The sequence below is a fragment of the Amblyomma americanum genome, chromosome 2 (assembly GCF_052857255.1).
Source record: "Amblyomma americanum isolate KBUSLIRL-KWMA chromosome 2, ASM5285725v1, whole genome shotgun sequence".
Taxonomy (NCBI): domain Eukaryota; kingdom Metazoa; phylum Arthropoda; class Arachnida; order Ixodida; family Ixodidae; genus Amblyomma; species Amblyomma americanum.
Window position 1 is genome coordinate 28,094,870 of NC_135498.1, and position 19,360 is coordinate 28,114,229.

Below are 19,360 nucleotides of genomic sequence, written 5' to 3' on the forward strand. Positions count from 1 at the left end.
GAGCCTGGATACTTTTGCAAACTGTAGTAAGTTCGACAGCGTTTGACAGAGTCATGATAGGCAGCTTTTTTATTCCAAACGAGGAAAGCACCGGTGCTGTTTTCACTATTACAGTGACAGCTGTTAGGCGCCTGTCCCTAGCTTTCTCGTCCCCGTCACCGTCAGCGTAACCGATGGGTGTAACGATGGGTGTAACCAATGAGTGTAACCACCGGTTGCTCCGGTCAACCTGGGTCGCATAAGCCTGCAAGCGGCTCCGTTTGGTACAGCCGCCTGCCAGTGCAGGGGTGCATCACGTGACCACTACACCAGTCGTCACACGACTAAACGCCTAAACAGCTACCGCTGAATCTCGCGTAACATACGGTCGTAACCGTCCTGTGAGCTCTTTTTTTTTTTAATCACTCGTGTCAGTTGAAATGCCCGCTGCAAATGGAAACGAAGATCAAAAATCCGGTGGCGAACTCAGACCCAACTACAGACACTTCGAAAACTAAAGAATCCTATGCGCGCGTAAGTGGAAAAAACGTGGGGCTCCATTGTTTGGTTCACCTATACTTGAAGTTCCATAGCTATGGACACTGCGGAGATAAGTACAATTCAATCTATGCAGCTATGCAAAGCCGGGGGCTCTACGGCACACAAACCAAATTGTTCGGCTTCCAATTCACTCTTGCGTGCAAAGGGTTACGTACGCACTCTTGATAGAGGCTGCATCATGACATGAAATAACATTTATTTTTTAAGATATAGTTCTTTTTCGGGCTTGAAGCCATGGATATATAAGTGTATTCCTTTTCCTGTGCGAGTGACCTCAGTGAACTGCGCTGCAAAACCTCTGCGAAGTAGAAACGACCCCACTCACGCAGACCGCGACGACAGGCGGCTAGTGTTCTTCGATCGTACAGCTAGACACCTGTCCGTTCCCAGCGTGCGCCCTCTGCGAAAAAGCGCTTACCCCCCCACCCCCTTCCCGAATGGGCCGTTGCCGCGTCTCCAGCTGGAGTTCCACATCTGGGCGGCAAGTATGTGCGTGACGTCCGCACGCCAAACATGCCGTCTATGACCGCGGATCCGTACTGGCACCTCCGACAGGCGGGTTGCCGAATGCGTCACTTCCGGGTTCGTGTGCCGTGTTCGAGAGACAACGGCCATTTCTTTGGCAAGGTCGTGACCGCCGAGAATTCGGCAATGGTGGGTAAATGACAGCGGCTCTCGTTGCGATATGCATCCAACCTGAGGCGTAAAACCGTTGTTTGGCATTAAGTCCAGAAACACATCGAGTACGCTTCGAGAAACGGAAGAAGAAAATTTGAAGCCGGCGAGCAAGTCGCTAGTCGGGAATTACAACTCTCAGTAAATTAGTTGCGGCGGTGGTTTAGCTTTGGTTAAACCTGGAGTGACGCGATAGCTACAGCTGGCCGAGTGGAACTTTGTCACGTGACCAGCCACGGCGCCGCGCCGCCGGCAGCTGCTCCGCACCACGTGACAGCGTGGCGGCTCGAAATGCTACCGTAATGTAGCTATCGCTACAAAAATACTTTGTCATCAAAATTGGTACCACACCACACATACACCACCGATACCGACGTATACCGACGTGTGATGCATGCTGGTGATAATGCTGTGCCGGCGTGGCGGTGGCTTCACGGGGGTCCTTAAGTGGAAGCTCAAATGGCGTCCACCGAGGGTTGGAAAAGCCGACATACTGATAGAAATTTAACCGTCTATCATCGTTCCACACAAATTTTCGAACTAGCATATGTAGCGCCACAGAGAGCGGCGATTGAAAACGGCCTTCGCGCTTTTCCTTTCGACTCACACACCGGAGCGAGCGAGAAAAAAAAAAAGATTATACAGACCAGGACCTCACTCCGCTCGAAACTTCTCCGTTGTTTGGTTTTTTTTCTCGGGGGGGGGGGGGGGGGGGGGGGAGCGCTCGCTTTCTCTGCCACGGCTAGACAGTAGAGGAAAGAGTGGAAGGGAGACACACACCCTCTGTCTGCTTTAGGTACCAACATCGTTGTTGTTCTCAGAAAGCCCTTCACAGCACCTTATTGTTGACGACGCGAGTGCCTTAGAACTTAAAAAAGCGGAATTGACGCAACAGACCTGCACAGGACGTCGGCGCGAGGCAAAGGAATGGGAATGGGATTGGGAATAAAAATTACTTGTAAATTTTCGGCTTATATATCAGGACCTGTACGCGGAATGAACTCTCAATAGCCTTTATTCTACGCAATGCGCTCGTTTTATAGCCCCCTTAAAAGCCGTTTCAGGGGAAGACAAACCATACAAACCCTGGCCTTAATTTTTTTTTAAATTGAAAGAAATAAAATTTAAAGAAAATAAAAGACCGAAAAGGTTGTGAAACTACAAAGGTGCTGCAGCCGAGCTGCATATTCGTGGGCCTCACTCTCTCTATTTAAATGCACCTGTCAAACTTTTCGACGCTGCTAGCATCTTTCAAGCACCTAGAATCACTCAAGCACCTCGAAGGTAAACATTTTTTGAAACTTCATTGCGTGCATGAGGTTGTAGCAGCAGAGACCTCAAGGCAAGTTTTCGTGATGACCAAGCTATTTTCTGGCCAGTGGGCGAATTTGCATTGTCCAGAAGCACCACGATATTACAAGGAGCTTTAGTAGAACGTTCTTGCCAGTTAGTCGGTTCATTTTTAGGAAGGTGGCGCTGCATTCCTTTCTTTGCCTCTTGCCCTCGTCATATTCGTGCAATCTTAGCTGTCCTCAGTGCCGTCCTTTTTTTGTTAATTTTCTTGAGGAGCCATGGACATCCTTGATGCCCTCACAGTAGTAAGCAGTATTTACATATACACCGCTCGCATGTCCACATGAGTGAAGTCACTGGGGTGGAGAAAATACCCTGTCCGCGCCACTGCCCACCCACCCAGCTCCTCGCAGCATATTGTCAGATGTCAGGTCCATGTGTTGCCACTGGGCTGACGAAAGCAGCACTTCAAGGACGAAATTTCACACCCATTATGAATAACCTAATGAAAGGAAAAGTGGCGTTTCCTGTAATAAAAAAATGGTTTTAATAATAATTGGTTTTGGGGGAAAGGAAATGGCGCAGTATCTGTCTCATATATCGTTGGACACCTGAACCGCGCCGTAAGGGAAGGGATAAAGGAGGGAGTGAAAGAAGAAAAGAAGAAAAGGTGCCGTAGTGGAGGGCTCCGGAATAATTTCGACCACCTGGGGATCTTTAACGTGCGCTGACATCGCACAGCACACGGGCGCCTTAGTGTTTTTCCTCTATAAAAACGCAGCCGCCGCGGTCGGGTTCGAACCCGGGAACTCCGTATCAGTAAAAAAAAAATGGTTTTCTGTCTCTAAATAAATTTGTAGATTTTGTGCGGTAGGTAGTTGAGTTGTCTCAGTACCCAGTCCGCGGTTTGCCCAGCTTTGGCTGTTCACCAATTCATGTTTTTAATTAGCTCTTTTCTGCTCATCGCCTCAATGAAATTGCAGCAATAGCTTTCGTCCAAAGTACCCCACGTTCATAAGCAAGACGTTTGTTAGATCTAGATTTTTAATGTACGGATGTTCCACACGCTAAATGTCTGCAGGAGAGTCAGCACTCTCTATCCTGACAAATTCTCACCCCTAATTACATAACCCCACGTACCTCTTTACTATGACCGGCAACGTTCGCCTTAAAGTATATATGCTCTGTCACCCTGAAAGAACGTCGTTTTTTGTTCTCCTCCACAAGTCATCGTACGCTCTCCACAAGTCGAAACCCAAAGCGGTGGTGGTGACACCTAGCTATGAAGGCAATTTACAGCTGGCAGTCACCCCGAGTGAAAGTAATGTAAGGGCCACGGACTGCACTGACGAAAACCACTCATCCGCCGAACCAGCAGCCGAACGCTGATAAGTCGAAAGGGAGACGCGACGTCTACCGCCAAGCCTGAATCAAGTTTCCGGAATACAAAGTATGCTACTCACGTCTTACGCTAGATAGCTGCGGGCGCACATGGTGCAGCCCCGTCGGACGGAGGAAAAATAAAATAAAAGAGAAATATACATAACACGATGCTAGAATCGCCCTTAAAATGTCTGAGGATTTGAAGCGCCTTTGCTGACTTGTTTCCGAACTCTGCGAGGCCGCATGAATAAACCAGCGCTCGTTCACGCTACGGCGGGGAAAACGAGCGCCATCATCCGAGCGTGTACCGCTTTGAATGCTCGGAATCCGTCTCAAGGAAAGCCGCCGGCTGTGCCGCGAAAATTCCTGGAGACTGCTCTTCGCCAAGCCCCCACTTTGCACGAGTAACGGCGCCCTTTGATCGTCGCATAGCCAGACGGTTGGCGGTACTCCCCACGCTTTGACGGTAAGGTTGGAAATATGAAGGTTATACTGGCGGGAATTGAAGCATCCTATGTGATCTCGGGGCATCGTAACTGGATATTGCTCCTCGTTTCCACGTCTTGCTGCTCTAAGAAGCTTTGCATGCCATGGTGTTGCATGCAGCTGTTCTCATCGCTAGGTGAGTGAGTGATAAGAAATGAGTGAGTGAGTAAGTGAGTAGAAGTTGGTGAGAGAGTGAGTGAGTGAGTGAGTAGAAGTGAGTGAGTGAGTGAGAGTGAGTAGAAGTGAGTGAGTGAGTGAGTGAGTGAGTAGAAGTGAGTGAGTGAGTAGAAGTGAGTGAGTGAGTAGAAGTGAGTGAGTAGAAGTGAGTGAGTGAGTGAGTGAGTAGAAGTGAGTGAGTGAGTGAGTGAGTAGAAGTAAGTGAGTGAGTGAGTAGAAGTGAGTGAGTGAGTAAGTGAGTAGAAGTGAGTGAGTGAGAGTGAGTGAGCGAGTGAATGAGAGTGAGTGAGCGAGTGACTGAGTGAGTGAGTGAGCGAGTGAGTGAGTGAGTAGAAGTGAGTGAGTGAGTGAGCGAGCGAGTGAGTGAGTGAGTAGAAGTGAGTGAGTGAGTAGAAGTGAGTGAGTGAGAGTGAGTGAGTGAGTGAGTGAGTAGAAGTGAGTGAGTGAGTAGAAGTGAGTGAGTGAGAGTGAGTGAGTGAGTAGAAGTGAGTGAGTGAGTGAGAGTGAGTGAGTGAGTGAGAGTGAGTGAGTGAGTGACTAGAAGTGAGTGAGTGAGTAGAAGTGAGTGAGTGAGCGAGCGAGTGAGTGAGTGAGTGAGTGAGTGAGTGAGTGAGTGAGTGAGTGAGTGAGTGAGTGAGTGAGTGAGTGAGTGAGCGAGCGAGTGAGTGACTGAGTGAGTGGGTGAGTGATTGAGTGAGTGAGTGCGTGAGAGGGAGCGAGCGAGCGACCCAATGAGTAACTAGGCGAATGAGAATGTGTGAGTGAGGTGAGCGAATAGATTAATTAATATTAAAAACATCCTTAGTCCATCAGAAGTAGGCGAGGCACCTCAGAGGAAGCTATCGAGGCTTAGGTGCGGGAATGGTCTAGCAGTGGCGCGTGTGCTTTTCTTTTTTATCCGTAGGCCGTAGCAAAGAGATATAATACTCTAAATAGCTCCAAGGCTTTTTTTTTATTTTTTGGCTGAGACCACCAGATTTTTCTTGCTTTCGTTGTTATTGACATTTCCGCTTTAATTAACATCACTAAACCTGTACTTTCCATACTGTAGATATACTTTCATATAGCCTGAGCTATCGAAAGCAATGAAGAGCCATTTTGACCCCGTGGTGCGCTAGACTTTTGCTGTGAAGGTTGTGCATGTATTTAATTGTTTCTTGTGCACCTGAAATGCCCCTGTAACAAGAAATTACTTATACGGGCAATTCAGCCCTTCCTGTCACTGATGAGCGCTATAGCCACCTGTTACGTCACAAGGAAGGGCAGTGGATGCAAAATACAAAAAATTCTCGTGTATTCGGACTTCAGTACGCCTCAAGGAGTGCAGGGCTCCACGAGCTTGTTTAAGGCTTTCTGCCTTGACTCCTGGCATTCCTCACTGCTCGAGGTGTAGGATACAATGGCTTTAAAGTGACCCCGAGAGAACTGCATGCAATAATTGCCCTCAGGAGAAATTGATTCGTTGGCTTTTTCTATAGTCTGTTGAGTTTTTGCTTGCCGCAAAAGACACATTTGTGGCCGGAACAATTCCATATAAAAATCTTCCCGGCAGTCTATTCAAACACGTGAAGCCCTGCCCGAAAAGGACGGGTCGCCGGCGTTTTGAACTCAACGCAGCTGTAGCGTAGCCTCTGAGATCCCCGGTGAAAAATAGGCGTCCACGCATTCATTTTACTTGCGAAATCGGCCGGCAAGGGCGACACCTGTATTCGATTTTTTCTTTTTTTGTCTTCTCTAGCTTGTAAAAGGTTTCTTTTCGATGTTACTGGTTTATTTACACATATTCAGCATACCTTGTTATCGCTACTGTTACCGCAATACCGCCAGCCCGCCCTCCCGCCACTACGCACGCGGTGATTGGTCCCAATGCGGCAAGCGCGCGAGCAGCTGCCGGGCACTTGGCGCCATCTGGCGCCCTCCTGGTGATCTTCACATGCGCATTGACGGCGCGCGGGCTCCCGGTACTCCTGTAACGGTAACGGTAGCACGGTACACGGTATGCTAAAGGTTTCTTGTATAACTGGAACGCGGTACCCGACCAATACGGACAAACTTGTATTTATTCTCAGTGTCTCTTTAACCTTGTCTTTGGGTTTGATCGTCCTGGCGGGTGCACCGAAATCAGTGGAGCCCAGAAGGGATGAGCGATTACGTACCCTGGCCCTGTGTTCCATGCCGCCGAGCCTCGTGGACGACGGCCGGGGTTCGGCTCCCGCCGACCTCCGCTCCGCAGCCTCCATGTCGGCCCAGCCACCAGCCTGGAAGGAAAACAGCGAGTGAAAGGTCAGCATCGCAGTTCTCAACGCTATGAGCCAATGAGAGAATGACTAATGAGGTTACAAAATACATAAGAAAGAAAAAAACGCCATTCTGTAACACGCAGTGTAACAGGACGTACCACGTCCGGCGCTGTGGCCATCTGGGGCACAACGCTCTGAAGGTTAGCCTACATGTAAGATAAATACACTCTAAACAGAAAGGATTAAAAAGGCAGTAAGGGGTCTTCCAGCAGGCTCTCTTTTATAAAAGGAAATGAGCTAGAGAACAGCTTACTCCCTTCTTACTCCCATATAGGTGCATTCGTGTTTAGAGTGTACCTTCTAAAGTGGCTCAGTTGGAAGAGCACTGTGCGCGACACGCGCTGGTCGTGAATTGAGCTCTCACTGGCGCCACTTGGCTGTCGTTTCTTTGACTTTCTGTAAAAATATCTCCTGTCTAAAATGAATGCTCAGGGAATTTGCTTCCACACTCAAGATATCCATCAAAATAACACTATTAACATTCCCTTCTGATTTCCTTAGTATATGCAGTTGTTTAACAAGCTCTCGGTGTGATCAGGAGCAGACAGAGGCCGTATGCCTCGGCAAAGAAAATTGCTTTCCGTAGAGGTTGTTACGCCCATGATCAGGTTACAGGAATGAACGACGACAAAGAAAAACACTGCTGAGTGCATTTGTGTGTTACACATTGCCTTTTTTTTATTACGGTCGAACCTCGTTATAATGAAACTGTTTATTACAAAACAATAGATATAACAATGACGATTCCCCTTGGAACCTCGGTCAATACGGGCTACAACGAAGCTCCGGCTATAACGAAGTAATCTCCGGGCTCCTTCAACTTCGTTATAACGAGGGTCACCTGTATTATGAGCTCTTTAATTCATGTAACAGTAAGATGTTTACAACACGAGCTATCAAGATCAAGAGGTACTAGTAGGTAACGCAAGCTACCTTTCTAAATTGTAAACTGCAGGGTTAAGTCTCTAGAACCAACACGTAGGCAGTGAGGGACGCCACAGTGGCGAACTCCGGATTAATTTATATCCCCTGGGGTTCTTTTAATCTGTCCTGAGGTCGGGCAGCGCACAGGCCTTTTTATATTTAGCTTCAAACCGATATATGGCCGCCGCAGCAAGAATCGAACCCGCGACCTTGGGATCAGCAGCTGAACGCCAAAGCCGCTGAGCCGCCGCAGTGTGTCTCAAGACTCGGTGTTGCGTGATTCCTTCAGTCGGAAGTTAGCGCTCGTGGTGTGTGTTCTGCCTTCGATCGTCATCTTGTTTTCGCGCTCCTTTAATTTCTCATGCATCGATACCGACTCGGCCAACTTTCCCCCCTTTTCAAGTGTGAAACAATAGGCGCGCTCTGAACAGCCTCCCAAGTTCGTCCATTTGTCAAAACCAGATACTCGTTTCCAGCGCCCAAACAGCTCTCAAGTCTCTCACGCTTTTTTACGAGATTTCTTGTGATTTTGACTTAAATACGCATTCTGTGATGCATGTGTTCAATTAAGTATACGCCATAAAACATTGTTGCATGTTTGTGTAGGTTCCGATGCCCGTAGCAGAGACTGTGAAGAAAGCTGATAAGGCAAGAACTACTCCATCTACGCGGCTGCCAAAGTATGTGTGTAAATTCACTGGACCGTCGAGGCTTGACATATCTTTTTGGATTAACGCGAACAGGCCGAAGTTATGCTTCTTACAACACTACTTCTTACAACGCTCAACCACCAGAGTGCAACGAAGACCGGTCCAAAGCGTTCGGTTCCTGGTGGTTTTAGTTTGGTTTCGAGAGTCAGCGTGCCTTCGAAGCAGCCGAGGCAGGTTGCCGCTTTTCGCCCGGGTTTTCGAGGCAAACAGACGCGACAAGTCGCAGAAGATGAACGCAGGGCAAAGCTGCAAAACAGCCTGCATACCTCAACAGACAACTCGCGTTACTGGCTGAAGCGCGAACCTCCGCGAAGCCAGGTCGCCAAATATCGCAGCGTCCATTATTCGTTGCTGGCTGGCTATTCCTTGCGTTTCTGACGCGCAGTGGCCCCGCCGCGGTGGCTCAGTGGTTAGGGCGCTCGACTACTGATCCGGAGTTCCCGGGTTCGAACCCGACCGCGGCGGCTGCGTTTTTATGGAGGAAAAACGCTAAGGCGCCCGTGTGCTGTGCGATGTCAGTGCACGTTAAAGATCCCCAGGTGGTCGAAATTATTTCGGAGCCCTCCACTACGGCACCTATTCTTCCTTTCTTCTTTCACTCCCTCCTATATCCCTTCTCTTACGGTGCGGTTCAGGTGTCCAAAGATCTATGAGACAGATACTGCGCCATTTCCTTTCCCCAAAAACCAATTATTATTATTATGACGCGCAGTGTACGGGCGATTTTCATATTTTTATTTACTTAAGTGCAACATTTTCTGCTTTTCTATGCATCCGGTTCCTATTTTATGTAACCTCGTAGCACAAGCCTTAACTTTGCAATATTTTTCTTTGCAGTAATATATATGTTCCTTTCTTTGTGCTAGCTACATAACTTAATTCCGTTTCGTATTATTACATTCTTGAAACAGCGCACCGTACAGAAAGAGAGACGGCCCACACCAGAGCTGACTGTGAAGTAATAATAAAATAATAATTGGTTTTTGGGGAAAGGAAATGGCGCAGTATCTGTCTCATATATCGTTGGACACCCGAACCGCGCCGTAAGGGAAGGGATAAAGGAGGGAGTGAAAGAACAAAGGGAGAAGTAGGTGCCGTAGTGGAGGGCTCGGGAATACTTTCGACCACCTGGGGATCTTTAACGTGCACTGACATAGCACAGCACACGGGCGCCTTAGCGTCGATTTTATTTTACAAAGCACGAAAATATAAGCTTCTAATGGCTTCAAAACAGAAAAGAGAAATGCAAGCGCACAATTCAGCATGAAAACACAGCAAAATAACTCAGCCTGACAACTGACTACGTCGCAGCAAGCTTAACTTTTTACGGTCGTGTATTATTAGTTATAGAATTAAAAATATTGGCCCACGTGTCAAGCCGCGTTTTGGAGCAAAAAGCTCACGACTTCTGTATTTTTCTCCTGAGCGAAAAATTCAATAAAACACACAAAACTAGCGCAACAAGCCTCCGATATCGACACGCTTTTGGCCCGAGGAGCATTTCCAATGTTCACTCACGCACGAATGTCTAGCTTTCGTTTTGGTTGAAAGCAAAAATTGCTAGTAGTTTTTTCTGCGCGAGATGCTTCAAAAACCTCTTCGATCGCGTCTGCAGCTTCTTACTCGACTGCACTAATGCGAGAGGCATGCTCGGTGATGCAGTATCCGTGTACGCGACCTTAATAAACTCGCTGTGAGCGTTATCTTTCAAAGTTGGAGACACTATAGGCGTGTCTTTCGTGGCGGCCGCAATTCTTTGAGAGGATCTGCGTCTATATTTATCGACTTCAAACCGCGCGTCCTTCGCATCATCAAAAGATGCACACTTACACTTGCGCAAAGCATCGCAGAACCCGCACTTTCCGAACGGTGCGATTTCATCTTGAAGCCAGCCAGTGAAAAATAAAAATAAAAAGAATTATTTTCCCCCTGTCTATAGATAAAGAAGCGACGGAGATAGCCATGGACAGATTAGAAAAAAAGGAGGGGAGGGGGGGGGGGGGGGGGGCGTCTAATCCTAGGTGAGATATCTGAATTTTGAAAATTTTCATTTTTTTTTGCGTGTGCGCGCCAAAAATGTTCTCGGAGATTACATCCGTGGCGATGCAGTTGAGCACAGCTAGCTGGTGCACTGAGTGTTTTTGCGGTTGTCGCTTTTGGCTTATAATGCCAGGAAAAAAATTAGGGTGGCACTTAAAAATCCGCCTTTAAGGGCGTTAATGGTTCCCTTCAGCGGTTTCCCTTTAGGCTCAGTCACTGTTCTTGGTACACATTCACACATTTAACGCAGTTATCGCAACACTGTTCAGCCGCCGCGGTGGCTCAGTGGTTATGGTGCTCGGCTGCTGACCCAAAATACGCGGGCTCGATCCCTGCCGCGGCGGTCGCATTTTGATTGAGGTGAAATGCTAGAGGCCCGTGTGCCGTGCGATGTCAGTGCACGTTAAAGAACCCCAGGTGGTCGAAATTATTCCGGAGCCCTCCACTACGGTGTCCCTCATAGCCTGAGTCGCATTGGAACGTTAAACAAGCATAAAACCAAACCTCAACACAGTTTCCACATTCTTTGGTTTCAACTCTTCCACATTGCAGTTTAAGCACACGTTACTAAAATTAGTATCTCAGTAATGAGCGCGACTTTAGCTCACTCCACTAATTACCACATTAATAAGCTTCAAATTAAGCCAACACCGCACACACGTCACCCTTCCCCCACCTCTTTTGTAGTATCTCATCCAAGTCAACGTGTCTACGTGGCCTAATCGGTAGCACGCCTGTCTGGCGTCCAAATTGTCGTGGGTTCGGATCTCGACTACAACTTGTGAGAATTTTTATTTGTGTAATATCAATTACTTCTTACAATTAAGTAGTTTGAGACATGCGGCGACATTTTATTCACATTACAGGTCCTCTTTCATTGTCTTTAATCCAGTTGTACACACTCGTGACGTCGCGCATTACGTTTTTAGACACAACGCCGCTGGTTTTCCTCCTAACGGGACCCTCAACGCTGTCGCCTTAATACGTTGGCGCAGACTTGAGCGTCTTGCCGAGCAGCGTATTTGCGGGCAACTTTTCAGAGCGCTCCTCTGTTCCATTCGTCGCACGTTTCCAGTGGTCCGTGCTCTCGGCTACTGAGCCGTAGAACCCGTGTTCGATCCCGGCTGCGGAGGCCGAGTTTAGATGGAGGCAAAACGTGAAAGGCACCCGTGTGCTGTGCGATGTCAGTGCACGTTAAAGGACCCGATGTGGTCGAAGGTATTCCGGAGCCCTCCACTACGGGACCTCTTTTTCTCCGTCATCTTCCACTCCCACCTTTACCCCTTCCCTTACGGCGTGACTCGGATGTCCGCCGAGATAAGTGAGACAACTACAGCGCCTGTAATTTTCTCAGTACCGATTTTCAATTGTTTACGCACGTTTGTGGCTCTGCCATCTCTAACGCGTGCCGCGTTCTGAGCACGTCGATACGCCTCGGCTGTAATGTCCCGCCACGCGACAGATGTTTCACACCGCGGCTTTATCGCAACTGCGATGACTGCTACTGGGATACGCGCAGTATGCCACGCCATGCAGTGATTTCAAGATGTCTTGAGCGGCGTTTCAAGGCGTTTGTCTCCGTCTTGCTGCGGCCCCGCTCCGCACCTAATAAAGACGAAGGGACAACCCTTGCAAAAATAGTCTATAGACAGTCTATAGATTTCTTATAGGCTCTATTGCCTTCCCATAGATATACCCTTGCAAAAATGGTCTATAGACAGTCTATAGATTTCTTATAGACTCTATTGCCTTCCCATACATACTTCTTTCGTGTACGACCAAAAAGTGTACGACCAAAAAAGTGTACGACCAAAAAAGTGTACGACCAAAAATCTATAGAATGTCTATAGACTGTCTATAGGATTTGTATTACGCATATATAGTTCTCTAGGGTTTGTCTGTAGTGAGTATATAGACTTTATAGACAGAACTCTATCAACAGCCTATAGACTGTCTAAAGAAATTTTTGTAAGGGAACGCGGCACCAAGGATAATGAAGGATGCCCCGTACTGTCTTGGGCGTCCACCAGAACCAAGCAAGAGTCGATAAGCTGATACAAACCACGCCACTGGCGACAGCCAGATATCACGACGAGCTGGAGTAACAAGGTCGATAGTGGCCACACGTGCCACGCAGAAATGTTTTCCCTAGTGTTGGGTGCGTTGTAGCAACATCGAAGCTAGCAAACACATTGCCATAAATTCGTTTTTACTTTCATCACACCTAGCAAAAACACCGCGATATATTCATTCACTAATGCCTTCGCTGAGTGTACGATATATTCTCTTCTTTCGTCTCCCTTAGACCTGCCCTCAATGTGCAGTTGATGAGGCTGTGAAAGTCTTCTAAGAAAAGTAAGACCGTTAAATAAGCTCTTTATCTCTGAGTCTCCTACGTAGAAAACTAGAGGAACTACGAACAGAAATGAAACGTACGTCTTCTATATTCCGCCTGGCAACTTGTTGACAGCAGCGGCAGTTAAGAGCACGAAGTGACAGCTTCCAGACAAGGGCTGCCCCCCCCCCCACCTCCCCTTCCACGCTTTTGCCGAGGCTGTCGCCTCACGCTCTTATATCTTTCAACCATCCACTGCGAAAAATTGTTGAGACAAGAGTAATAGACCTCTAGTCACCGCGCTGTTCCATGCTTCGGAGCCTCTCCCACATCTTCCTCGTCCTTCTCCTCATTCTCAGTCTCCTTCCCTTCCTCGAAATGGAAATCTGTTTAAACGCACGCAACAAACTCATTAACTTTATCATACCGGGCACGAAAATGGCGCACGAAAGACACCGAGACGCCGTCTGTGTTATCGGTCATCGCAACAACCGCGACTCTGGGCGCCATTTCTCACGCCACTGCGCAGGCAGACGAAACCGGAACGACAAATCCGGCAGGGAAACGCAAATCAGGTCTGATCTCGCGTTACTGTGAGCCAATGCTCCTGTTCCGTGTACACACACACACCCTGCGTACCCCAGCGCATGTAGCAACCATTAGGAGCAGATAATAGATTGCCGATCATGAGGCTTATTACGGTCAAGACGAGAAGACAAATGACCGGAGAGCGTATCGAAGAAACAACCCGTTCGACAGCGCCCCCTGGCGCTCCCACGGTAAGCACACAGGGCGTGCTTGGAGGCAGACAGCTGTAGTGATCCCACCGCTGCCGCTCCCGTAAATTCTTGGCCGCCTATTAATAAACAGAGACGTTAACTTTGCCGAAGTTAAGTTAGCTTGGACTTGGCTCATGAGGGCGGTGGTCTGCAGGGTGCATACGAGGTGTACCTGCCCTGCCTGTCTCGCGGTGTGTGTGGCGTGCCCTGTGGTTATATTTCGTCCGACCCGCTCGCTCGGGCCTGGGCTTCTTCGTGACTTCCGTGCTCCGCGTTTCTATCGCCCCACATCTCTGAGCGCACTATGCGTCACGATTTTTTGCTTGTTTTCTTTTGCAGCGTCATCATATACAACGCGGGCGCGTGTCTGTGGAGCTCGACGCATCGCCATCGAGGTCGCTGAGACAGGCCTGCATGCGCGGATTGAGGACATGCTAAGCATGCAAAACAGAGCTGGCTGCCTCAGCTGGGGATTAAGCTTTCTTGAAGTGCTATATAGCCCCATACCGACGGCTGTAATGCCTTCGCGGTCGTGACTTATAAACCGCAAAATATTGTCCACGCTCTGCGCCAACACCCGGAGTAAGGACAAATAGTCGGCGAGTGCATAACATGCGTTCCACCGGTTATTTTTATTGTCTTCCCTTTTAATCTCCGTGAAGACCAAACTGAACGTCACCGCGAAATGTCCGCAGCGATGTCCATTACAATTACGTCCGGAAAACCGAGGCGGCAATAACCATTACTGCGGGGACAGCCTGCAATAATGGTTAGCTGGCGAAAACGTCGGCACGCCCATCGGAATCGCTGTGACATTTAATTGCGTACACGACTGAACATACAGCGAAGGCTGCACGACTACGGAGAGAAGCGAGTACGCGTTGAACGCCCCAATCATGTAGAGGGCGTTGCGACTCACTCCGCGTGCGCGTTTTTTAGCTACCCTGTGCGCGGATGACGTCCAACAGTCAGACAAAGAAAGCGAAGGCAGTTCAGCAAAAAAAAGGAAAGATAAATGAAACAGTCAAACGCACAAGAAAAAGGAACCAGTCGCCCCATATGCAGCTTGGCGCTAACGTCCGCTGTTCCAGCTCCTCCCCTTATTCAACCGACACGACAGCCGGTACCCTTCTAATCCGTCCCTTTCTTTCACGACGGGCACGCTTGCGTTATGACGCAGCACTACGAAGCATATCTCGTCTTCCAATCTCTCCTTAGTCTTTTTTTTTTCTTCTATTTGTTTTCTTCGCTTGTCACGCCGGCGTGCCGTCAACAGCGTCGTTGTCAGGGGTGGACGCATGCAGCCCTAAGAAATAAAAAAAAAGAAAGCGCAACACCGCTGTCTCGAACTTCTCCCAAAAAAGGAAGAGACAAGAAGAAAACCGCGTTCTCCACCGCACGTTTAAGCAGATAAAGATGTCCTCGCTCGGTACAAGAAGGGCAAAAAAAAAAAGAGCAAGTACTCAGTGAGACAAAGCAGCCCCGGACACGCGGTATCAAGGGGCCGCCAACGGTGCATCAAAATCTTAAGCAACGTTCTGACAAGGCACCTCTTCTTTCTCTCTACCTCGTTCTCTCTCTCTCTCCCAGAGCGGTAGAATATGTTTGAGGGAAAGAAGGAAGAAAAGGGGAAAAGGAGGGGATGCGAATTCACGTCCTGCCGTCAGCTCCCGGCCCAGGTTGCAACGCACAGCTGTCACCTGAAGCGAGGATCAAGAGTCGAGAAGGATGAGCGGAGGATGGCGGCAGACGTGTACAGGGTGGGACGGTGACAAAGGTATCCACGTAAGAAGAGCGGGTACACACACGCGCACGCGCGCACACACACAACACAAACACATATGCACACTACACACACGCACAGCACACACACACACGACACACGCACACAAACGACACACGAGTTGCCATATCTTCATCTGTCAGTGCTTTTACTGCTGGGTTAGAGGCTCTCCTGACATGATTGCGTCTATGTAGACTCTGTTTCTGATGCGCATAATACGAGCGTATTTTTTTTTCACTTGTTCACTGCATGCCACCTTACATATACTACAATGCATATGCTACCACTGCTTTGCATTGTCGTTGTGTTTTTATTGTCGACTTGCAGCGAGACTTACCTTTCCTTTGTTGAATTTTTTTTATCCACTCCTGTAAAAGCCCTTCTTGGGCTGGCAGTATCAATAAACAAACAAACAACACACACACACACACACACACACACACACACACGACACACAACAACAACAACACACACACAGACGCACACACGCGCGCACACACACACACACACACACGCACGCACGCACGCACGCACACGACACACGCACACAAACGACACATAACACACACACACACGACACACAACACACACACACACACACACGACACACAACAACACACACACACGGCACACAACAACACACACACACGACACACAACACACACACACGACACACAACACACACACGCACGACACACAACAACAACAACACACCCACACGACACATAACAACGCGCATGGCGCCGCCGATACGAATACGGACTCGACGAGGGCGCGCCTTGACCATTTTCGTGACGCGCAGTCAGACGAGGCAACAACGCGCGGGTCATTCGAACGACGATCCTCCGCGCGCCATGTTCGAGCGGGAGAATCCTCGACTAAAGCTTTCTCTAGCCTCTTGTATTCGGCGCAGTGCATGGAGTCGCAGTTAGTTATGCGCGTATACGCGGATATGAGTGTGGACAGGCGCGAGCAATGTGAAATGGAACCCTCGCTTCAAGAGTCATACTTATTTCAAATTTTAGGTTCTAACTTGAAAAGACTGATTGGTTGATCGATTTTCAAGAGCGAAAAAAAAAACAGTGAAGCAAGACGAACCAGATGGCGCAGCATAAATTCTGACAAGCGGGGGGTCTCTATTTCGCCTCTGACAAAACGCAACAGCCGAGGACTTGAAAATGCAATAATGGAATGATCGGTTGACAAGAAAACTACTTAAAGCGGCAAAAGATACAGCAACTGGAAGTTTCTAACGCGCACCTAATTTACAAAAAAAGAGAGAGAAACGCGCTGCAAGAGATGACAGCGAAAGTAAAAGACCCGAACAGCCCGAGCGCCAACTTGCAACAGTTTTTATTTTTCCGAAGTGGCATATTTATACGCCGGAACACGACTACATGTTATCACGGCGCGTAAAGGATCAGTATAATTGAAACGCGAACTCTGTCACATCGGAATATGGACACATATGCCTCCTAATCTCTGTATTTTGCTCAGTTTGTGTTCTCAAGAACAAAAAAAAAAAGCCGCTTCTGCAGAAGCCTTACGTGACGTTCGTTTCTGCGTTTTCGAGAGCTCTCGCTCTTGCATAGTTTAGTTGTTTTATTTATGTTTACTACACGCGCACCATAACATGTCCTTCGTGCCGTAGTAACCACGAGCATTAGTGGAAGTCGCAGTCTTCGCTCTTAAACGGCAACAGACTGCAATAGACAGTAATAGAACCACGGCTGGTAATTCGCAAGGTGGTTCCGGTATTACACCCGACTGTAACGTGCGTGCCTCTTAATGTTGGCTGCTAAAGGTGCACCTTTTATTTGGGTAAACACGCTAACACTTATCTCACTGGCACTTGTGCAACAATAATTCATAGAATGCTGATAAATTGTTCCCTTTCGTATTGCTTCGGCCTGTATACGCAAACCGGGGCTGCAGTCTGGATCGTTCGTGCAAAGCTATGCACTGACGCATGACCTTCGCTTATTTTGACTGTGTCTATAGTCGGGGCGTGCCAGAACAATGAATGATCAGTGCTCTGTCCACTCTCTTTCTGTAACGGTGACAATATCAAGGGCACACCTATCGATTTTGCTCTCTTGTCTACGCGTAAGGCATCGATGGTGTTGAAACTTCGCTAACAAAAAGTCGCACTTGAGGGCAAAACTAGTTGCTGGACTATTCGGTGCAGTTCCCGGTACGCCGTATACGCCGCCCGCATTTTCGATCGGATGAGCAGCGCAGCCTCGGAAAAACCGCGGGGGAGGGGGGTCGACCGTGCCCACACGCAGAGACGCCTCCACGCCACACAGTCAACTCGAGGAGAGGAACAGCGTGTCAGACGGGACGCGCGACAGCAACTCGCTCGAAAAAGAAAAAAGAGAAAGAAATCTCGAGCAAGGAAGCGAGCGAGCGAGTAGTCCTGCAAACAACAAGCTTGGCGGAGTTGTAGCAGGTCGCTCGTGAGGCGCGCAATCACACCAGCGGCTCTCGGAGCAGCAGCGAGTTGGCGTCCCTGCTTATGCAAATACACCGCGGCTTGTCGCGGTCTCTGATCGACGTTCGCGGTGCCGAGACGACCTCGGCTGCCGGTTTCTTCGTGTTGGTGCAGCGCAGGACGAGACAGGCGTCGCCTGCTTGGCAGGATGGGTCAAAGGGCATGCGGTACGGGGAGGAAGGAAGACCTGACAAAAGTGGCTATAGACTCTCTATAGACATTTTTCTACTGATAATCCAAGGAGCGTCCTACGCCTACAGGCTGCACACAGACGCTTTATACAGGAACTATCTATTAACCGACGACTGCGGTTAGCCGTTTGTATATTTAGTAACAGACACATCAGTCATGCGAACTAAATAAAGACGGATATTTTATTTTTCCGAGCGAGAACAGATTGCCTGTCCTTTTCTGGCTATGTCGACGTTTGTCCGGTAGCAAAAAAAAAACGAATTTATCACCGAGAAAATTGAATTTAAAAACCTTCCTGTATTTTTTTTAATTTAAAAATATTCCTGTGCCCCGCCGCGGTGGCTCAGTGGTTTGGGCGCTCGACTACTGATCCGGAGTTCCCGGGTTCGAACCAGACCGCGGCGGCTGCGTTTTTATGGAGGAAAAACGCTAAGGCGCCCGTGTGCTGTGCGGTGTCAGTGCACGTTAAAGATCCCCAGGTGGTCGAAATTATTCCGGAGCCCTCCACTACGGCACCTCTCTCTTCCTTTCTTCTTTCACACCCTCCTTACCCTTCCCTTACGGCGCGGTTGTGTCCAATGTTATGAGACAGATGCTGCGCCATTTCCTTTCCCCCAAAAACCAATTATAAAACCAATTTTCGTCGGCGTCGTTGGCCGTGAGCGAAAAACCCACGAAAAATACCCAGAGAAGCAACCTATAGGAGGCAGGTGAGCCACCGTATGACGTCATCACAACCGGACCAGCGGACTGTGAGCAAACTGCGCACCGTGGCAGGTGGCAGTTAAATTAATAATTGGCCACTAGAGGTTCCTCGGGAAGAGCAACCTAGGTCACACAAGGCCCACAGGTGGCAGCACCTGCCATCGCAGGGCCACCTCTTAACCGCTGCATCACTGCGCCAGGAGTGGTATGAGGACTTTCAGGGATCTATGAACGTTTAGTAGATAATGACAAATTCTGCATACAAGGATATTGCTAGGAGGAAATACTATTCACATTTATTTACAAGCGTTGGGGGTTAGAATGAAGAGTTCCTAGCATGGAGCACCAACACGAAGAGGTAGCTGCATTAACCTCCTTTCCTTCATTCGTTCTTTTACGCAAGAGGCCACTTCGTCTTCCACTGCCACTTCGTCGTAACAATATTAACCCATAAAGCTATCGCTTCATACACTTAAGGCGGAGCTTTAAGTGTCCCCTCTAATTTTTCTCGCTTATACTGCTTTGCTAAAAAAAAAAAGTTGAT

The 19,360-nt window shown here is 48.6% G+C and overlaps 1 protein-coding gene across 5 annotated transcripts in view; it reads right to left on the reverse strand.

The window, feature by feature from the left end:
- The window catches only part of Rbp (RIMS binding protein), a 401,872-nt gene that overhangs the window by 259,109 nt on the left and 123,403 nt on the right, over positions 1-19,360 (reverse strand). For all 5 annotated transcript variants that reach the window (XM_077653608.1, XM_077653610.1, XM_077653611.1 and 2 more), the window contains exon 2: positions 6,711-6,812. In XM_077653608.1, coding sequence (XP_077509734.1) covers positions 6,711-6,794 — 84 coding nt within the window. In that variant the 5' untranslated portion in view covers positions 6,795-6,812. The remainder of the gene's footprint in view (positions 1-6,710; positions 6,813-19,360) is intronic.